General features: G+C 41.1%; 1 protein-coding gene across 1 annotated transcript in view; it reads left to right on the top strand.

Moving 5' to 3' along the window:
- Gab3 (GRB2 associated binding protein 3) overlaps nt 1-21673 on the top strand; it is a 70069-nt gene that overhangs the window by 30341 nt on the left and 18055 nt on the right. The window contains exons 2-4 of the mRNA XM_051141708.1: nt 13958-14261; nt 20282-20501; nt 20961-21424. Of these exons, the coding sequence (XP_050997665.1) occupies nt 13958-14261; nt 20282-20501; nt 20961-21424 (988 nt within the window). The remainder of the gene's footprint in view (nt 1-13957; nt 14262-20281; nt 20502-20960; nt 21425-21673) is intronic.

Below are 21673 nucleotides of genomic sequence, written 5' to 3'. Positions count from 1 at the left end.
ATTCTCTCTGTCTCTGTCTTTCTGTCTGTTTCTATCTCTGTCTCTCTCTCTCGTGGTATGTGTGTGTGTGTGTGTATTTAGTTTTGGTATCAGCATAGTCCTGGCTTCATAAAAAACATTTAACTGCCTTCTTTCTTTTTCTATTTTATGGAATAATTTGAATGGTATTAGTGTTAGTTGTTTGAGGTTCTGGTAAAATTCTGCCCTGAAATCATGTGGTCCCAGTTTTGTTGTTGTTATTTTTGTTGTATTCTTTTTCTTTTTAAGTTGGTATAATGATAATGCCTCAATATCTTTGGTAGTTATGGAATTGTTTAAATATTTACTTCATCTTGGCTTAATATTGTAGATATATGCACCTATAAATTTATCCATTTCTAATTTAGTGGAAGAGATGTGTTTAAGGCATTTTATTACGATTTTCTGAATTTCTCTGATACTATTGCAATAGCTCCCTTTTATGTCAATTTTATTAATTTGATTCTTCTCTCTTTGTCAATCTTGTTTCTTTTCAAAGAACCAACTCTTCATTTCATTGACTCTTTGTATTGCTTTTTTCCCCATTTCTAGTTCATTACTTTCTGCTCTGATCTTGAATAGTTCTCCACATCTTCTGTTTGGGGTATTGCTTGTTTGTTTTTTTGTTTTTTGTTTTTTTTCAATCCCATGGGCTTACAGTGAACTATTAAGTTGTTTACTTAGGTTCTCTCTGAGGTTTTTTATGTAGGCACTTAACACCATAAGCTTTTGTTTAACTAGTGTAACCTCTTAGGTATAGTTAGTATTCTTTCCAGTATTCTCTACAGGCTTAATGGTCACAAATTCCTTTAATATGATTTTTTAATTATGAAAAGCTTTTATTTTACTTTAAATTTTAATGTATAGTTTTGCTGAGAATAACAGTCTGGGTTGGTAATTGTGGTCTTTCAAAATGTAAAATGCATCTTTTCAGCCTCTCCTGAATTTAATGTTCCTACTGTTAAGCCTACCTATAAATGATTTGACCTTTCTTTCTTGTAGTGTCTTAGTGTCCTATTGCAGTGAAGAGACACCATGAGCAGGGTGCTCTTATAAAGGCGAGCATTTAATTGGATCTAGCTTATCCTTTTAGAGGCCTAGTGCATTATGATCGTGGTGTAAACGCGGCAGCACTCAGGCGGACATGGTGCTGGAGACGCAGCTGAGAGTTCTACACCCAGATGCACGGGCAGCAGGAAGAGAGGGACACTGGGCCTGGCTTAGGCTTTTGAAACCTCAAAGCCCACCCCCAGTGACACAGTTCTTGCAACAAGGCCACACCTCCTCCCAATCCTGCTCAAGTAGTCTGATAACCATGTATTCAAATCTATGAGCCAGTGGGGGCATTCTTACTCAGGCCACGGCATTCTGCTCCCTGGCTCCCATAGACCTGTAGCCATAGCAGAGCGCAGAGTGCGTTCACTCTAGCTTCAAAAGTCCACATAGTGTACAACAGTCCCAACGCTGGTTAAAAGTCTAAAGTCCAACGTCTCTTCTAAGACTCACGGCACTCTCTTAACTTTAACCCTTGTAAAATCAAAATTAAAAAAGAAAGCAAATCACACACTCCCAACATACACTGTCACATTACCATTCCAAAAGGGAGGAAAAGGAGCGAGGGGAGGAAATGCTGGACACCAAAGCAAGACTGAAAACCCGGCTGGGCCAACTCCAAACTCTGCATCTCGGTGCCTGACCTCCAGCTCCTCCAGCTTTCCAGGCCTAGCCTGCAGCTCTCCTTGGCGGGTACCCCACAGCTCTGGCATCTCGGGATGTCTGACAGAATCCAGGCCTCCCCTTCACAGCTGCGCACAGTGGCCCCTCTGGGCCTCCATGCAGGTACACTCCTGGTGTATGCCTGGCCTCGGGGGCTCCCTTAGTCGCAGAGGGAGATTCCACAACTCCGTTCTTTTGTCTTTGTAAAGCCAGAGCCATGTGGCTGAGGTGGCCAAGTTCTTCTGCTTGCTGGGGCTGGAACTTGGCCCTCTCATTCAAATATATTTCCACCAGCTCTCTGGTTTTCATGGTTTTCTTCTTGTTACTTAGCTTCTTTGGGTCTGTGGATTATAGTATGGTTATCCTGTACTATATGGCTAATATTCACTTGAAAGTGGGTATATACCATGCATGTCTTTCTGGGTCTGGGTTACCTCACTCAAGATGATCCTTTCTAGTTCCATTCATTTGGCTGCCTAAGCTTTCCTTTCATTCCTTTTCACAACCTGTAAGTTTAGCTAGGTGTATTCATTTAAATTTTTAAAAATGTATTAACTTTTATTATTTAGATTATATTCTGATTGTTACCCTCTCACTTGTACCCTCCTATCCCCCCTCCCTCTTTCACCCCACTCCCCTCGCCTAGGCCTGTGGCAGAAGGGGACCTCCTCCCCCACCGTATGACCACAGCCTATCTGGTCTCATCCAGACAGCCTGCATTGCCTTCCTCTGTGTGACACCAGGCTCCTCACGAAGGCAAAGTGGTCAAATAGAGTTCTTGTCACAGTTAGTGCCAGGTGTATTCTGGCCCTGAAATCACCACTCCATTTATTTCACTTAGCATCAGGATTTTCTTTAACCGTTTTATCATGTTGAGCAGGGCACTTAGCTCCGTTATACTTCTTGGTGCTCCTTTTCTTGTATATTTTTATCTTTCCTTGCTCAGCTTGCTCCTTTTCGTTATAGATCTGTGTAAGAATGAACGTTAATAACCACAGGACAGAGTCAATTAATAGCTGTCTTGAAATCTCGTCTGCCAATGACATACTCCTCATTCTTGCTTCAGGCAGATTTTTGGGACAAGGGCAGAAAGCAGCCATATTCTTCCTTGAGTTATGGAACTCCCCCACACCTGTGTGCATTACTCTGGGTTCCCCTCCCCAAATATAGATATAGATGATATAGAAATAGATATAATAAACTTTTTTTCTCAAGGTCATATAAACTTTAAAGTGCATAATAAAGTATGAAAACCTTTCCATATCATATGTAGCAAATAAGGAATAATACTTATCAAGTATTGTAAACAGATAAACATAATTGCAAAACATATGACTAACATTTTGCAGATGTCTTTGAAAAGACTCCATACTTAAGAAATAATATCTAGCTTTATTAGGCATCAGATAAATACAAAATTAAGCAAGATACTCTTGTTTGAAAAAAAAAAAGATACTCTTGTTTGGCTTACTACGTGATGGAGGAAACTTAAAAAGATGTTTTTGAGAGAGATGCAAAAATAAAATTACTCTAGACTCTTAAATATATCTTTGTATAAATTCTCTCTGTGGTTTCATGGAAAAGAATAAAAACTATCTAAAATCAAGAAAAATCCCATCAGTTTGTGGGAAGAAACCTTAGATTAATTACACATCTCATCTTCCCTTAGAATTGAGACAAATTTGACAAAATAAGAAAGATTTCTGAAGGATTTTAGTTAAAAAAAATGTCTAACCTGGAGAGCAGCTAACTATGTCATGAATAATCATCTTTCCTGTGGCAGTGAGACAGAGAAGACCAGAGCTTGATGAAAAAGCTAGGACAGGGAAAGAGAGTGGAAATCAGGGACTGTCTTGCACCAAAGCAAACCTTGAAATAATAGCTTCTAAACTGCTTGTTTAGGACTGGGCGTGGTGGCGCACACCTTTAATCCCAGCACTCAGGAGGCAGAGGTGAGTCCAGGACAGCCAAGACTACACAGAGAAACCTTGTCTCGAAAAACAGCAACAACAACAATAACAAACACTGCTTGTTTAATTTATTATAGCTTCTGCCTAGCTGAATTTATGAGCTCCAAGTTCAGTGAAAGACCCTGTCTCAAAATATACGGTGGAGAGCAGTTGAGAAAGACTTCCAGTGTCAACCTCTCACACACATACATGTACCACACAAGAAAGCATATTCTTATGATTTCATGCCGTTGAAAGTACCTTTGTTTAGAGGATCTTACCCTCTCCCACACTGGTAGTGTCTCTGGTAAGGTCAGTTCTGTCACCATAGTCTCTGTATTATCCATCTTTGAATCCGTTCAAGCTTGATTATTTCCTTTGTGTTTCCATTGTACTACAGACTCAATCATAGTATTTATCAGAGTTTCAAATGAGGTTGTTCCTGAGTTGGCTTTAGTTCATCATTCCAACCTACTTTGCATCTTGATCACACAATATATTGGTGACTGGTGACACAACTTTGCAGCCTCTGTACATCTATGGAGCAGCTCTTATCGACTGTTAAGACTACCTACCACTTAAGAAATAATGAGAAACAGTGCATAAGGAAGATCAAATACATGTCCTGTAGTGTGGCTGTGCTTGAACACAGCCCTCTTGGCTCACTTTATTTCTGCTGAACATTTAGTCTCAGGATTCCTCCTCCAAAGTCCCACATCACTACAGAGATACAAGATTCTCTGCCTCTGTTGACATACCATGGAAGTAGATCCTGTGGGCCAGATCATCTCCAGCACAATCACAGGAAGTTATCCTATGCTTGGGACGAGTCCCAGCTCTATCTGTAAGGGAGCAGAAGGTTACAGACCATCAGGCTGAAGGGTCACCAGCAATCCCTGGACTACTGGACGTCAGCCAGGACAGAGAGGAGCAATGCAACCTGCTCCTGGAAATTCCCAACCTTCTGCTCTTGGATCCTCTGACCCCTTTTGGCAAGGAAATATAGTAAACCTCAGCAGAAAACAGAGGATTAACTAGAATTCTGTTTTTTCAGTGATTTTTTTTTTTTAATACCTCATGCAACTTATAAATATCCCTAAACTTCCTAAGTGTATTCAAGGTGCAACCACTGGAAAGAAAATGGGAGCTCAGTGTAGAGGAGCAGGTCTTTGGAAGTTACTAAAAACCTCTAAGTTGTTGCCAAATGTTTTCTTTCATTTCATGTTCTGGGATCACATCCAAGATTCTTGGAGGCCTTACAAACTGCAGTCAGTAATTGAGTAGTTAAGTTTCCTAAACAGTAACCAAAATTTACTAACTATGTATCATTAGGAGCACAAGAGTAAGAGAAATGGAATAGGGAAAACTTGATCAGAGTCAGAGGCACAAGAATGAGAAAGGACCTAAAAGGGAACTTGAGAGTCAGTAAATCAGGCAAGAGCAAACCTTACTCTTCTTTCCTGTCTTTTGCTGCACTGCGTCTTAAGTCCAAAGGAAACTTTTTAGGTGACGTGAAAGAAATGTTTGAAGTATAGTAGTAAATTTTGGAAAACAGCTTTGATAGTTCTACGTGATAGAGCAGAAGTTGCTGAAAGTGCTCTAACACGTGGCTTTGAGGATGTCTTGCTTTGTCTGCATTTGAATACCAGTGCTTCCCAGTGAACTTCAGGGTCGGACAAGAGCAACTAGCCTGAAACCCTTTCTGGTGTACTTTTAGGCTATCTTGAAGGCTCATTAACTAACTTAAAGAATGTACCGTCTTCTTAAAGTACCTCTGGTTCCCCCTTGTTTTTATTTAATTTTTAATTTAAAATTTTCATGTGTGTGTATGTGGTGTGTGCACATATGTATGCTAGTGCATGTGCATGTGTGTGTGCATGTGTGTGGAGGCCAGAAGTTGATAGCGGATGTCCTTCTTTTGTATTCTCAGCATTCAGGAGCCTTGCTTCAAATGAATGAGAAAATTAAAAATAAGAGAAGGGGATAGGATGTGGATAAAGTTCTTGCCACACAAGTGCGAGAACTGGAGTTCAGATCCTGGTACCCACGTAACAGCTGGGTGGTTGCTGTGGCCTGCCTGTAATCCCAGCACTCAGGAGGCAGAGACGGGATCCCCAAAGCAAGCTGTTTAGGTAGACTACACTAATTAGGAAGCTCTGGGTTCAGCAAGAGACACTGTACCCTTGATAACATGTTAAATAATAATAGTATCTGCCAAATGCAAACCAGATACCCCTGCTTCCACCCGGATCTCTTTCTCTTTCTTGTGACACACATGAAACTGGTGACCAAGTCCTATCAATTCTGTTAGCTATTGTCTTTCTTCCTCTGGCCACAGCCATCTCTCTAACTTTATTCTCTTTAACTTCAAACCTCCTGGTAGTTATGAACTTGGCTCCCTGAACTGCTGTCAGCACTGCAGTTGCCCCCCCCCCAAGGGTTAGCCCATAATAGGCATATAATATGTACGTTTTCACTACAGAATTGAGTAAATTTCCATTTAAAATAATGTTTTGGTGCTTTCGGATTGAAATCCAACATTTGTATTTTATGCTTTTTTACTTGTTTCATCTTTTAGGGTTCTTCTGTAATATAGAATCCATATTTTAAGATAATTTTGGATGGTGTATCTTCTTTTTTACATTCATTATTTTAAAATCATTAAATTCACAGAGAGTTGTAAAAATGAGTTCAGTGTAACCTTACCCCAGTTCCCTTAGTATCAGCAACTCCCACAACAAGCAAAGGACATTGGTACCAGTTAAGAGCTACTGTAGGTAGCTCCAGCTGCATGCACACTTGTGTATACAGGTGTGCATAAGGGCAGCTCACCACTATGCCGATTCCTGTAGCTACGTCTAAGGCTCATATACAGAATTGTACCACCACAGTAATCCTTCATGCTGTCCTTGTGTAGCAAAACCCATTTCAGTCTACTATTTGATGAGCAGTGATGCACTGAGAATGTTTTCTATGCCAAAAATACCTGCTGGACTTTAGAGACCAAGATAGGAAATGTTCCTGCTGTGATAAAGCATATAATCTTTGTCAGCATAGGTTAAGTTTCCAAAAAGCAATGGATGTCAGTTGGTGTTCATTGGCTATAGCTTGGTTTCTGAGATTTTACTTACAACTGCAGATGTTTCCAAGTTAGTTCTACTTCCAGTTAACCTGTCTTTATATGTAGTGGTGAGAAATATTGGGCTAGATCACATGCTATTTGAAGATAGGTTCATAGGAACAGTTCTTCTCCTCATTCTCTCCTAAGCTGAGGCATCTCCTAAAGATGTCTTATAAAGCCACTAAAAAGCAACTCAGAGGGATATCAGTGTCTGTAAGCAATCAGAACAATCAGCATATAAACACACAAATCCTGGAGTTCTAGATACCCCTGGCAGGACAGTGTGTAGCACATCGATGGGTCAAGAAAGCAAGAGGCCCACATAGGTTTTTAAAAAAACCATTTAAGTAAGAAAACCAAAACCAAAACTGCTCTCGCTGAAATGACACTACTAAGAGATCAAACCCTAGAGCTTGAAATCAAGGTGGCTGTGGGTTTTGCCCTCTCAGTCTGAGCTGCAGTGCCTGGTTGTGGAGGCAGGTTACTGACCCATCCTGTGCACATGTGAAGGAAATGATTTCATAGCTTAGGGATTTCACCACTGCAGAGGGGCAGGGGGCCAATTCCGTTGAAACAAAGGGACAGTAATCACTCTTGCCAGAAAAGCAGTTTAAATCAGAGGCGTCTCGTTACAGCCTCAGATACTTTCAGGATGTTTCCCAGGACATGTCAGTGTCTTTTGACAATGGATACGATCCAGACCGGCCGCTTCATTTTATTAGAGTGAGTTCTAAAGGCAAACAAGTGAAACTTCGTATAACCCTGCCAGGTTTGTTCTATTGTGCAAGTATGACTGAGTCCAGGAGTAGAGTGGTTCAACTTCAGCCTCAATGTCCCACCCTACTGAGTAATAAATATACATCTTAGCTATGCTGGGTGTTAAAGTCACTATCCAGTCACTCTCACAGCCAAGCACGTACTATAATGTTTGGATAGAGCATTTGTCTTAGTTGAGTTAAAAGCCTGGAACTAAACCTTTCCTGGTAGCCTAAGTTCCAGGTTAGAGACAACGTGTATCTAGTTGTTCCTAGCAATTAAGTTTATGATGAGAAAATCATGGCTATTGAGTTCATTATAACCCATAAAGAAGCCATATCTCTTGAGAGTGTTATTTAAAACCTGGGTCTATAGCACCGTGTTTGTAGCTCAATCATTTAATAATATTTTTGAACAACTGTTTTGTGCCCATTCCTACACGGTCCAGAGAATAAAGCAGTGATCAAGAAGGAACTAGGCATCAGGAGGCGGTAGGTAAAATAGTGAAGAGCTGTGCTGCGGTATTACCCTAACCCTTTGGAATGTGCTAACCAAGGTGGAGGTGATTAGATTTGTGATTTTCAGGAAGTATCAATCCTCTGTTGAGAATATATTTATGTGGGAAGTTAAGAGTGGCTATGGGAAAGCAAAAGGCTATTTCCATTACCCATGTAGGAGACAGTGGTGATTTGAACTGGGTAGTTGGGGCAAGGCTGGTTTACGGAAAGAAATATACTGAACAACAAAATATCTTATGTTGAGTTCTAATAGATTTTGTGAATCCCTTGTAATAGTTTTTAAGAGTTTTATCATGGAGTTTCATTGTATATTATAGTATTCAGCCCTGCACTGTATGCCTTTCACACAGCATTATTTGTTTGGGAATCTCTTAAAACTGTTTTGTGGGTGGACATGGTGGCACAGGCCTTTAATCCCAGCATTCAGGAGGCAGAGACAGGTGGATCGCTGTGAATTTAAGGCCAGCCTGGTCTACAAATCAAGTCCAGGACAGCCAGTAGAGAAACCCTGTTTTGAAAAACCAACAAAACAAAAACTAATAACAACCAAAAAAAACTGTTTTGTGGTAGGAAGCAAGCTCCATGTCAGGTATACCAATATGGCTAGCAGACGATACATATATGCTAATGTTTGGGGGGAACAACTCCTACAGAAAAAGACTTTCTTAACAGAATTTCATTAATTCCAAGTTTGAGAGGTTACAGTCTGAAATTAAGGCACCAGCATAGCCCGTTACTTCTGAGGAATATGGGGGAAGAATTCTTGTTGGCTGAGTAGTTATCTTATCTCCATGTCTCTTGAGGGTTTTTCTTTTGTACAGAGTTGGGGCCTAGTACTTCCTTTTGAAGTCATGTGATTATAGCCCATCCCAATGGCCTTATTTTAACTTGGTAAAGATTCTGTTTCCCAACAGGGTGATATTCCCCCTGTTTTGAGAAGGGGAATACAGTAATATGGGTATGGCAATACAATTCACCTATAACAGGTGAAGTGTCAGTTACACAGCCAGAAAAACAGGTTGAAGTGTCCACCCCTCTTCCCTAGAGAATGTATCATGAGTTAGAGACCAGACTGGGTGAACTCTAGACCAGCCTGGCCTAGACAACAAAGCCTTATCTCAAATGAAAAGAACATGCTTTGCGAATACTGAAGACTGGGTTATATCTCGTCAGTGTCATGTGAGTCCCAGATCACCTTCCTATCATGTTCTTTGCCTTTTAAAATAAATGTTATTATGTATATTTTAGTTTCATAACATATTATGGTAGTGAAATGGTTACCATTTCTTTGTGTCTGGCTATTTTGCCTGGCATATTTTCCAAATACACCTGATAAATGCTATAATCCTTTCTTTTTTTATGACTGAGTGGCATTCTGTTGCGTAGAAGCACCACATTTTCTTTAACCATTTGTTTATGGCTAAACAAATAATTCTAGAATAAACATAAATGGCAGTGCAGAAATCTTTACAAAATGTTGATTTTTGTCTTCTTTTGGTGTATATCCACAAAAGGAATTTCTGGGTCATATATTATAGGTTTAACTTCATAGTGGTCATACTAGTTTACATTTCCTACAAAGTATACTAGGGCACCCCCTTTTCTCCACCCTCACAAATAATTATTCTCTCTTTTTGATAATAGATAAACCAACTGGAGTGAAGTGATGTCCCTCTATTTTAATTTGTGTTTCCCTAATATTAGTGATGGTGAACATTTTGAGATCTATCTTAGCTGTTTGTATGTTTTCTTTTCAGATCCTTCACTATTTTTCCCCTTGAGACAGTCTCACCATGTAGTTCTGAAAGGCTTGGAACTCACTCTGTAGACCAAATTGGCCTTGAATTCACAGAGCTCCCCCTATCTCTGTTTCCTGAGTGCTGGGATTAAAATGATGCCACAAACCATCCAGCTTAAGTGGTGTTATTTGTTGCCCTGCTACTGAGTAGTAAACATTCCATTTAAATTCTTTATTCATTTAAAATATTGATTTATTTTTAATTATGTGTATGTATGTTGGGGGTTGTGTACTTGAGTGCAGGTGCCCTTGAAAGCCAAAAGAGGACTATCTGGAGAGGCCCTGGAGCTAGGGTTACTAGATGGAACAGGTGTGGGCACTGGAAATGAGATCTGGGTCTTCTGCTAGATCGCTAGATCAGCATGCGCTCTTAAACAATGAATTATCTTTCCAGTACTGAAAGTTCTTTATAAATTTTAGAAGTTAAATCTATTCAGCTGAGCATGATGGTGCACACCTTTAGTCCCAGCACTCAGGAGGCAGAGGCATACAGATCCCTGAGTTTGAGGCCAGCCTGGTCTACAGAGTGAATTTCAGGACAGTCAAGGCTACACAGAGAAACCTTGTCTTGAAAACAAAACAAAACCCAACAAAAACCCACCAAACCCAATCTAATCAGAAGTGTGGCTTGAATCTCCACCCACCAAGGCTCCTTTTCACAGTTGCCATTTCATTTTGTCATTTCCTTTGCTGTACAGAAGCTTTTTCTTCTCTGTTATGCGTTGAACCTTGGTCTTTGACCTACTTACTTAGGAAACAACTCCTAGAACACATTGTTTTGGCTTTTGCACAATCATAGCTCTCAGATAGACATTTTAAAACCTAAGGAAACTCAGGATGGTAATCTTGTATGACTTAGCATTAACACTGTTTTATAGCCTTCTCAAATTATTATGTAACGCTTCTTTCTCCTTCCAATCCTGCTGAACTACTTATGGATAGGTTCCTGTCTTTTCCTTCTTTGCCTCTTTGTGCATGTTTCTCTCTCTTGGCTGCTTTAGTCTTAATGTAGTCATCACTTCTTCCTGGAGCCATCCTACACCTCATCCAGCAGCAGTCTTTCTCTTATGTGTGCCTTTAACGCCTTTAAAAAAAATTATAACACTTGTCTCATCGACTACAATTATCTGATTATCCATCTGCCCACTTCCCCTGCCACCCACAAGACTGGGAGTGGCATAATGTGTGACTTGCTCAACTTGGCTTCTCCAGTATGTGACAGTGCCCAGCATATTAGATCAAATGGTACTTTTTGAGTGAATGAATTATAAACTTGTCTATGTTATCGCCCCTGTGTTAAAAGCATTGAACATGAAACGTGCTTCTGTGCTCAATTTGATTTCCTCTTTTGGAAACATTCTTTTTTAAAGAACTAAAACAAAGTTCTTCTTTGCATTTTCTCCAAAGTGGCCTTTGGAAAGCTTGGGGGTACTCCAGGCTTTCCATGGAAGCTTTTCTTAGCAGGCATGCATGATATCATCCTGTTCTTTGTCCCTGTTGATCCCAACGCTGAAGTTTCCTGTCTCTTCCATTCCAAACCCCAGAACAAGGTGAATTCCTGTCCTTGTTAATGACCCACTCCATTCAGTGCCATAGTTTCTGGTGGTGGTTGTTGTGATTGATCGTTGAGACTGGATCTCACTTTGTTGCCCAACTGAACTGGAACTTGCCATGTAGGGTAGAATAGCTGTGCACTCACAGAGTCCCATGTGCTTCTGCCTCCCATGTTCTAGGATTAAAGTGTGCATCATCACCATGCCTTCATTTTAAAAATTTTTTAATATTTTGGCAACAGGCATTTGAGGCATTCATTTTTCTCTTCTTCCTAGATCATCCCCATAAGCATACATGTATGCTGTTATTTCTTTTGTCTTAAAGCACAGACAATCATAGTGCCTCCTTCATCTGCTGAGCGTCAAATCTCTTCTCACAGCTTTGCATGCATGTAAAGGCAGAGCCAGGGAATGGTTTACCTCCCTTGATCCAACTTAGTCACTATCCTCTTGCTTGGTGTCCCTTGCCACAGCCTAGAAGGACTTTTTTCCTTAGAAGGGCTTTTGATTCTGAGGTATACTTGCAGATCTTTTATGGCAACTGGTCTTTGCTTTTCAGTACATCTCTGGATTCTCTGCTGTCCTGACTCTCTTGTCATTGGGTTGGGGGGAGAGAGCTGAGCGTACTCCAAATGATGCCTTCTTCCGCCCACCCCCTACTTTCTTGGTCAGGGTAGGCTTGAAAGCTAGAGATACAGAGGCTGGAGAGATGGCTCAGAGTTAAGAGTACTGGCTGTTTTTTCAGAGATCTTGAGTTCAATTCCCAGCAACCACATGGTGGCTCACCGACATCTATAATTGTGGTTCTATGGGATCCAATACTCTCTTCTGGTATGCAGACAAAACACCCACACACACAAAACAAACAAACAAAACCAAATCTTTTATACGCTAGAGATACAGAAGACTTTCTATTCTATCAGTCACCATGCCACCTGGCAGAAATACATGGACTGTCACCCATGCCATTGCATGGGAGAGAAAACCACAGAGTTATAAATCTTTCCACTTGCATTTGTTGTCACCCTGTTGCACTTTTCTGTGCTCATTCCCATTTGGTGCTAATGCCTCCAAACTCTGCAACAGAAAGTAAGTCTATGCTATCTGTGTGGGCTAGCCCAGTTGCAGGAGATGATTAAGGGGTACATACCTAAGCATAAAAGGATGGGGAACTCAGGCTCCTCATTTCTCTCTCCAAAATGTGGCTATAAATTGCATTATTAGACTCCCTAATATTGACCTTTCTTTCAAACTATGCTGTAAAGCAGATTTGAAGATTGTACACCTTTCCTTTAGTACCAAATGTATTATTAGAAAGTTTGGTATCGTTTTTTGTCTGTCTGTCTGTCTGTTTGTTTGTTTCTGAGACAGGGTTTCTCTGTGCAGCCCTGGCTGTCCTGGACTCACTCTGTACTGTAGACCAGTCTGGCCTCAAACTCACAGAGATTCGCCTGCCTCCTGAGTGCTGGGATGAAACGCGTGCGCCACCACTGCCCGGTAAAAGTTTGGTATGGTTATTAGCTGTAATACTAGCATCTGGGAGATGGAGGCAAGAGAGAATCAGAAACTATAGTGTTAGAGTTCTAAGGCTGCAATGAAAACACCAGGACCAAAAAGCAAGTTGAGGAGGAAAGGGTTTATTTGGCTTATACTTCCATATTAGTGTTCATAGTCTGAGGAAGTCAGGACAGGAACTCAACTAGGGCAGAAACCTGGAAGCAGGAGCTGATGCAGAGGCCATGGAAGGGTGCTGTTTACTGGCTTGCTCTCCATGGCTGCCTCAGCCTGCTTTCTTATGGAAGCCAGGACCACCAGCCCAGGCATGGTCCCACCCACAAAGGTCCGGGCCCTCCTCATCAATCACTAATTAGGAAATGCCCTACAGACCTGCCTACAGTTTGAACTTATGGAGGCATTTTCTCAATTGAGGCTCCCTCTTCTTAGATGACTCTTAGCTTGTGTCAAGTTGACATAAAACTATCCAAAACACACACACACACACACACACACACACACACACACACACACAGAGAGAGAGAGAGAGAGAGAGAGAGAGAGAGAGAGAGAGAGAGAGAGAGAGAGAGAGAGAGACTTATTTATTGTATCTATGTAATGTATGTGTTTGTGTGAATGTTTTGCTTGTATGTAAATCTGTGCACCATATGTATGACAGTTTCCCGTGAAGTCAGAAGAGGCATCAGATCCCCTGGAAACTAGAGCTACAGGAGGCTGTGAACTGCCATGTGGATGCTGGGAATTGAACCCAGGTTCTCTACAAGAGCAGCAAGTGCTGTTAACCACTGAGCAGTCCAGCCCCTAGGTCCTTCAAGAATGTGAGGTTATCTTTGGTTACACAATGAGTTTGAGCTTGGCCTCTATGAGACCCTCCCACCCTCTCAAAAACAGTGTTTTTGGCAGTCTTTCCATCTTTCTTGCTGTCCTTGTCCCTGCTATAAGGTTCTTGGCAGATTTTGAAAAAAAAAAATAAACAATTGGTCTAATGACTTCATGTCAAATTTCCTCTGCAGGCTTGGCGCAAGCGCTGGTTTGTCCTCCGGCGGGGCCGCATGAGTGGCAACCCTGATGTGTTAGAATACTACCGCACCAAGCACTCCAGCAAGCCCATCCGTGTGATAGACCTCAGCGAATGCACGGTGTGGAAGCATGCAGGCCCTGGCTTTGTTAGGAAGGAATTTCAGAACAATTTTGTGTTCATTGTCAAGACCACTTCCCGTACATTTTACCTAGTAGCCAAGACTGAAGAAGAAATGCAGGTGTGGGTACAGAGCATCAGTCAAGTTTGCAATTTCAGTCATCTGGAAGATGGTGCAGGTAAGAGCGGGGTTGGAACTCCTGTGAACAAAGGGTTGTTCCAAGATGGTTTGCTGGTGCTGGAAAGCTACTGCAGATAAGTGGTGCGAGGTATTTTTGCAATCTAGTGTATCTCATCAGAGCTACTGCTACTAAATTCAGTACAATACTGAAAACCACTGTCTTTCACTTGATAGTCAGATTCGAGTCCAAATGTGGAAAGGCAAAATTTGTCCATGCACAAAATGTTAGAGATCTCTGCTGGTAAACAACCTGGAAGTTGGCTCTGGGCGTTTTGAGCAATTGACTCAAATCCTCCCTCCTAACCCCCTTTCTTCCTCCTCCTAATTACTCCTCTCTTCCTCCATCTCCTTCCTTTCCTCCTTTTCACCTTGTCTCCACACACTACCATTCCCATGTAATATACAAGATGGTTATAGCCTGGGTTATAATTCACTTCCCTTTGTAGATTTTATTTTTGTACTTATATTAGTCTAGGTCTCTCTTAAGTAATAGGAGAGAGAGGGGGGATGGAGAGAAATGGACAGAGAGAGAGACACAGAGAGAGACAGTTTATTACAGGGCAGGTTAACAATAGCTGTCTCATGACGGAAAGGTCAAGACTCAGATAGTTGTTCAGTCCATGAGGTTGTATGTCTCAATTGATCTTCATTCTAAGTTGGAATCCTTACTAAGTTGGTTGTAATACCAGCAAAGGAGTGCCTTAGCCCCAGGGTCGATGAACTTGCCAGCAAGACTGCGGGTCAGCAGGCAAAAAGCAAAGGCTCTCTCTTCCCATGTTCTTTTATGTGGCTGCTACCAGAAGGTGTGGCCAAGATTTAGGGTATGGCATCTCACCTCAAATGATCCAATCAAACTCCTTCACAGGCATATCCAGCCACTTGGGCTTTAGTTGATTTCAATGTAGTCATTTTGACGACCAAGATTAGTCATCACAAAGCCTTCCCTAATATTATTTCCCCATATTCTGATACTTAGAATAGGGAATTTTTAATCTGGTTTCTTTTGATCTCTTTGGTTAGTAGACAAAAATTGTATCCCTAATCTTGGCACATACTTCAGCACTTCAATACCTTCTTTACTGTTTTTTTTTTACCACCTACTAAGAAAATATCCACATTATAACACCAGGTGGCAATGGAGAGTCAGGGTTGCTTCTCTAAGGCAAATATGCATGTGTACTTCCTTTTTTTTTTTTTAACATGAGCCAGCAAAGCTTATTAAGTGATACTATTTAGTAACATTGCTGAGCTTTGAAAGCACTCAAATAAAAGGAAATGAGGTGACAGCAATTACTTTATCTTTGGTGCCACAGACAGAGCTTGCAGAGCAGCAGTACATCCATCATGCCTAGAGCTAACCCAGTGGTCCTTGCTACACGCTCCACCACCCTAATTCCTGCGTTCAACTAACCTTTCCAAAGATCTTTTTCATGCACCCTGTTATATGTGTCCTCTTCTTTTCTCATCTGGCAGTTGGCCCAAAATGTATCTATGTAGTATATTTCCCAGTGGCTCAAAAGGAGCAGGAGTAAAGCACCAGGAAGAAACTAGAAAACCCTGCCCTGTTGTGAAGTTGGAAGAAACCAAGAAACTTCTGAACAACTTCTTTAATTCCCTCAGTTTTTAGGAGAATGTAAAGGCCAAGTTTTTTTCATCTGAAATCCATGTTTTAAGGCTTTCTTGCAGTTTTCCACATGCAGCAGCCCCCTTTGCTTATAGGTAATAAGCTTTTCATTGGCTTTTTATGATCTGGAGTTCACATTAGTTCTTAGTCCTGATTCATTTTGAGCCCTGTTCTCAGGCTTTGGTGATAATATTAGTGTTCTTGGGAAACATGGGTTACCCAGCTATTACAACACACTATTCCTTTCTTTCTTCTTCTTCTTCTTCTTCTTCTTCTTCTTCTTCTTCTTCTTCTTCTTCTTCTTCTTCTTCTTCTTCTTCTTCTTCTTCTTCTTCTTCTTCTTTTTTGCAACAGAACTACAATTTTATTTTATTTTTTTACTAAATACAAAGAAACCATCAATGACAATAGTATTCAAACTTCAAAACATTTTATATGAAATGTCAATAAGATGTCTCCTATTTCTTTCTTTATTTTTTCTTTTTCTTTTGTTTTTTTTTCGAGTCAGGGTCTCTCTGTGTAGTCCTGGCTGTCCTGGACTCACTCTGTAGACCAGGCTGGCCTCAAACTCACAGAGATCTGCTTGCCTCTGCCTCCCCAGTGCTGGGATTAAAAGTGTGTGCTACCACTGCCTGGCTTCCTGTATTCTTTTTTATGAAACATTTTTTATTTTTTACGTATACATTTATATTACTACACAAATATGCAATAAACTACCTACAGCAAGAAGGACCATGACACAATCAGGAATTATATAAATGTTACATCCCTAGTGTTTTGGCTATTTGTATTTGGCAGCCTTGAAGAAAACATCTTTCCTATCTTGGCGTGTCTAAAATTGCTTACTGTGTCTTGGCCGTTGACTCTGCCTGCATCCAGGTTTGCCCATTTCAGGCAGAATTCTGTCAGTGGCAGAAACAAGGACATTTTGCCCAGTGGCTGATTTGCCACATTTAAAGTCATCTCCATAAGAAGGTTCTTTGATGCTCATCATCCTCTTTGAGGGAGGCTGGGTGTTGCCAGGAGCTAACTTGTCTCATTGTCAGTGAATCTTTAAAATACTAAAAACCTCTTTCTTCTTATATATAACAATTATTAACACCACTGTACTTATGTGTTGCTTATGTGACTCTTCTTGTGTAGCGTAAGTTTAAGTAAAGGCAGGATCTTTGTTTCAGCTACATCATCAGAGTAAGAAATGTTCCAGTCACATAGGTAGATGCACTACAGGGTATTCTATGTAAGTATGAAAATACACACATTGCATAAGCAATATGTTAGGCTTTTGATACAGTGTCAAAAAACAAGAGAGGACAGATTTATTTTTGCTGATGGTTTCAGTCCAGCGTATGCACAGTCTACACTATCTTCCCATTAGGGATTTAACAGCCCTTTTTGTTATCAATTTAGTTGACACCACAGTGATCAGGTTTGTTTGCTGGTTTTTGTTTTGTTTTGTCTGCCCTTCAGCAACAGTGCATTTCAGCTGTCCTTCTTCAGCTGGTTTGTTGAGCTGTCCCCATGCAGGGGATCTGCTTTCTGCATCTTCTGCATTGCTGTCTTTCTGTGTGTCTTCCTTAAGTCGTGCCTTTCATTTGGATCTCTCTCTCTCTCTCCCTCTCCCTCTCCCTCTCCCTCTCTCCCTCTCTCTCTCTCCCTCCCTCTCTCTCTCTCTCTCTCTCTCTCTCTCTCTCTCTCTCTCTCTCTCTCTCTCTCTCGGGTGGTGGTAGTGAAAACCTGTTTGCTTAGAGAGGCAGAGAAAGCACCCAGCTGACCTTCCCACTCAGCTCATGTCCCAGAGGAAAACCCAAAAAGCCCAAAGTCAGAAGCTTGCTAGTTCAGTGACAGCCCACGAGGAAAAGCCAAAATACTAAAGGCTTATTAAGTAGTAAATCTCAGAGGCTGAAAACATTCTAGGCATAGGTTAGATTATATAGAGGCTAGAAGCTTCTAGATCTAGTCCTAGATTAGCAGAAGGAGGCAGTAAGCCTCCCAAATGTCAATTACATCAAGCAAATAAAAGTTACTTTTATAAGCCTGATCCACGTAGTGAATTCCAGGACAGCCAAGGTTACACAAGGAAACCCTGTCTTGAAAAAACCAACTGCCGTCCCCATGTTCCTGACATTTCTAGCTTCTTGGATTCTCCCTTGTAGCTTTAGTTTCATTCTCACAGCTTTATACAGTGCCCTCTCATGACTCCTCCCAAAGAATCTGACCCTGATACATATTGTCTGGTTTCTCAGACTTTCCTTGGAAATCTAAATAAATCACCTCTAAGCCCTTGAGACTCTTAGATTCAGCATCCTTGTAAAACCAGCATCTTATAAATTATGTTAGTGCCTACCGTAGTTGCTAGAACATCCAAATATCTGGGCAACTGAACTTGGGTAGACTTCTGTAAGCAAGGCATCATGTGAAATAGGGTACCATGACAGCACTCTCTTCTCAAGCGAAAGTCTGTGAAATTAGTTCACACTTTAACACTTTAGCCCTGTAATGGGTAAGGTCACACTGATTCCTGATGTGTCATCAATACATCTTTCCTATTTTCCTGGTACAAAGTGCTTCACATTATTAATATTGTTGCTGTCATTGCTACACATTTTGAGATTGGGCCGAGAGCCTTGGTTGTGGTAGGCTCCGTCACTGAGATACATAGTCAGCTTAACTTCTTGTTTTTGTTTTTTGGGACAGAGTTTCTCTGTGTAGTCCTGACTGTTAAGGAACTAGCTCTGTAGACCAGGCTGGCCTCAAACTTAGAGATTCACCACTTCTGCCTCCCAAGTGCTGGGATTAAATGCGAGCACCACTGCCACCACCACCACTTGGTAACCATGACTTCTCTACTTACAACTTTATATGTGTTTTCCAGGCCCAACTGAAGCATTTTTCAAAGTCTTTGCATTTTGGGGCTGGAGAGATGGCTCAGCACTTAAGAGCACTGACTGCTATTCTAGAGAGCCCGGATTTGATTCCCAGTACCCACATAGCAGCTCATAAACGCCTGTAACTCCAATTTCAGCAGGGATTTGACATCTTCTTCTAGCCTTCTTGAGTACTGCACATACATGCAGACAAAATACCTATATACTAAAATAAAATTAAAAAATCAGTCCTTGCATTTTGCTTGTCTCCCCCTCCCCTGCCCCTCCCTCCCGCCACTCGATTCTCACTGTAAACATGACTAAAATCAGATAGCAACCCTTGTAGAACAAATTGAAAGTTGTGTTGCCTTTTGTGTTCAGTCTTCCACAAAGTCTCGGGGAATGACAAAATAGTAGTAGAATTCTTCTTTACTATGCAGCATCAACTGCCTCTAATTCTATCCCCAGAAGAATTTTCGTTGTCATGTGATACCTCAAGAGTACAGTCTTTTCTGTCTGGAGATTTTCTGAGTTCCCACCAGAGTCATCATTAAGTTCGGCTTACAAAATTCCCGATATTCTCTAGCTAAGGTCTCAAAGCTTCCAAATTCTTCCCATAAACCAGTTCCAACGGGTTCTGAACCACATATTCAGGGATAATTATAGCAACAGCCCCACCCCTGGTGCCCATTTTCCGTGTTAGCCAGATATTTGTTGTTGTGGCAAATGCATGAGAGAAACAATTTGGAAGTAGAATAGTTCATTTTTTACTTACCATTTCAGAAGCTTCCAACCATAGTCAACTGGCTCCATTGCTTTGGGCCTGAGATAAAACAGAATATTACAGCAGTAGAAGAGTTTAGCAGAGGAAAGAGGTGGGGGCAGGATGGGATGCAGTCCCCCAAAACATGTCTCCCTAGTGACTTCTTTCATTCAAAAAGACCCTTCCTTCAAAACTTTCCACTATCTCCAAATAATGCCACCAAATTATCAATCCTTCAGTAGATTAATCCATTCTTAACTGAAAGTATACATGATCCAGTCACCTTTCAAGTGATTGGATTCATTAGTCAGTGTTAAAGCCTTCAATCATATTCAAACCATAATATTTATATGCATTAATGCATATGTAAGTATATACATATAGACTTGTTATACATAAATACATATGCACAGATATGTGCATATTTATTGAGTAAATAAAACAATGATAAAAGGCTGCTGCTGAGGACTGTTAAGCTGTGTAGACTATTGAACTGTAGGTTTTCAGGCCAAGAATGCTTGGGGTTTTTGTTTGTTGTTGTTGTTGTTGTTGTTTTACTCTTAATTGATTCAACACTTCACTCTTGGGACATTCGTCTTCTTTCCCAGACATTGTTTATAGCTTGTTTATATGGTTGCCTACACCTGTACAAACACCAGCTGTGATTCACATCTTTTATTTGGTTCTTGGATGCTGTTTGAGAAACTTTTGAGTAAGTGTTATAGCCATTCTTAAAACACTAACCTGGGAAATGATTTTTCCAGCAGATTCCATGGAGAGTCTGTCTCACATGCCCTCCTCCCTTCAGCCATCCCCTGCCAGTTCACTTCATAGTGCCCATATTGCCAACTCTCCCTTGGCAAGAGATGACCCAAAGACTAACTCTGTGGCCACTGAGGAGATCAGAAGTGAGGCCGAGTTTCTCTTCCTTCCTGATTACCTGATCCTGTCCAACTGTGAGACGGGAAGCCTGCACCATGCCAGGTATGCTGACTTTTTGGACTCAGTTGGGCCCTCTCTCTGTTCACAAAACTCACATTGCCTTTTGCAGAGTCTATGAGATGTGCTTAAAGCACATAGCCGAGTAAGTCTGTTTAGCAAGAATGTTTTCAAGTAGGTGGATCTACTCTCCTCTCTTTCTTACTGATGCCAAGGAAAAGGACAGATGATTATCAATATCACTGTTAAAGATGATGAGTCATGAGTTTCAGCATTGTGGCTTTTATTTCTAACATTGCGTTTCTACACTCTTTTGATGCTATATAGGATGAAAAAACCAGCAGACTTTTCTGCACTAAGAAGTTGGTGTAACTGTGGGTTGTAGAAAGAATAAATTTCTACTAATAGAACAAAAGGCGGTATATGGAAACGTAGAATCAGGCACATATGGATTTTATGTGTGGATGTCTACATATCAATCAAGTTCATGTTTTTTTCCTTTAGTCTTCCTACCAGATGTGATAGCTGGTCAAATTCAGACCGCTCGTTGGAACAGACTTCATTTGATGATGTTTTTCTTGATGGTCTGCAGCCATTTACCTCTAATAATTTGGTCCACCCTTTGCACCATGGGAATGGATCTCAGGATGTGCCTTCCACAAGACCCTGGAATAGAGAAGTCAGTGGCCCATCCAGGAACCATGTGTCTTCGTCATCATTGCTGGAATCTTCCTTAAACCCCACAATTCATGTAGAAAAAAAGCAAGGTTCCTTACCCAGTGGGGCAAAAGAACTAAACATTATGTCCAACACTCCGCCTCCTCGTCCGCCTAAGCCAAGTTATCTCTCTGAACGGCGCCAAGATCAGCTTCTGTTGACTGGGCATAGCAGTAACAAGAAGCCAGGGTACACGATGGTGCCAAGAAGAATCTCTCTGTCTGGTTTAGACCATGTGGGATCCTGGAAAGGTAAGTGTTGGGTGATAATATTTAGGTACATAATTATGGGCAAAGACTATCCTTCATAATTCCTTATTGTTGGCGCTTGTTTATTAAACTCTTATTTTAATTTGGAGTATTGAAGCCTCTACCTCCCTTCCACCACCAACCCTTTAACCGTGGGTATGAGAAAGAATGTTAGTGGGGAGACGGGGCGCAGACCCCTTTACTTCTCCTGGCTCTTTAGGGTCATTGAGTTCTTTTGGAGACAATACTAAT

The sequence above is a fragment of the Acomys russatus genome, chromosome X (genome assembly GCF_903995435.1).
Source record: "Acomys russatus chromosome X, mAcoRus1.1, whole genome shotgun sequence".
Taxonomy (NCBI): Eukaryota; Metazoa; Chordata; class Mammalia; order Rodentia; family Muridae; genus Acomys; species Acomys russatus.
The sequence above is the reverse complement of the archived record's forward strand: the minus strand, read 5'-3'. Positions and strand labels throughout refer to the sequence as shown.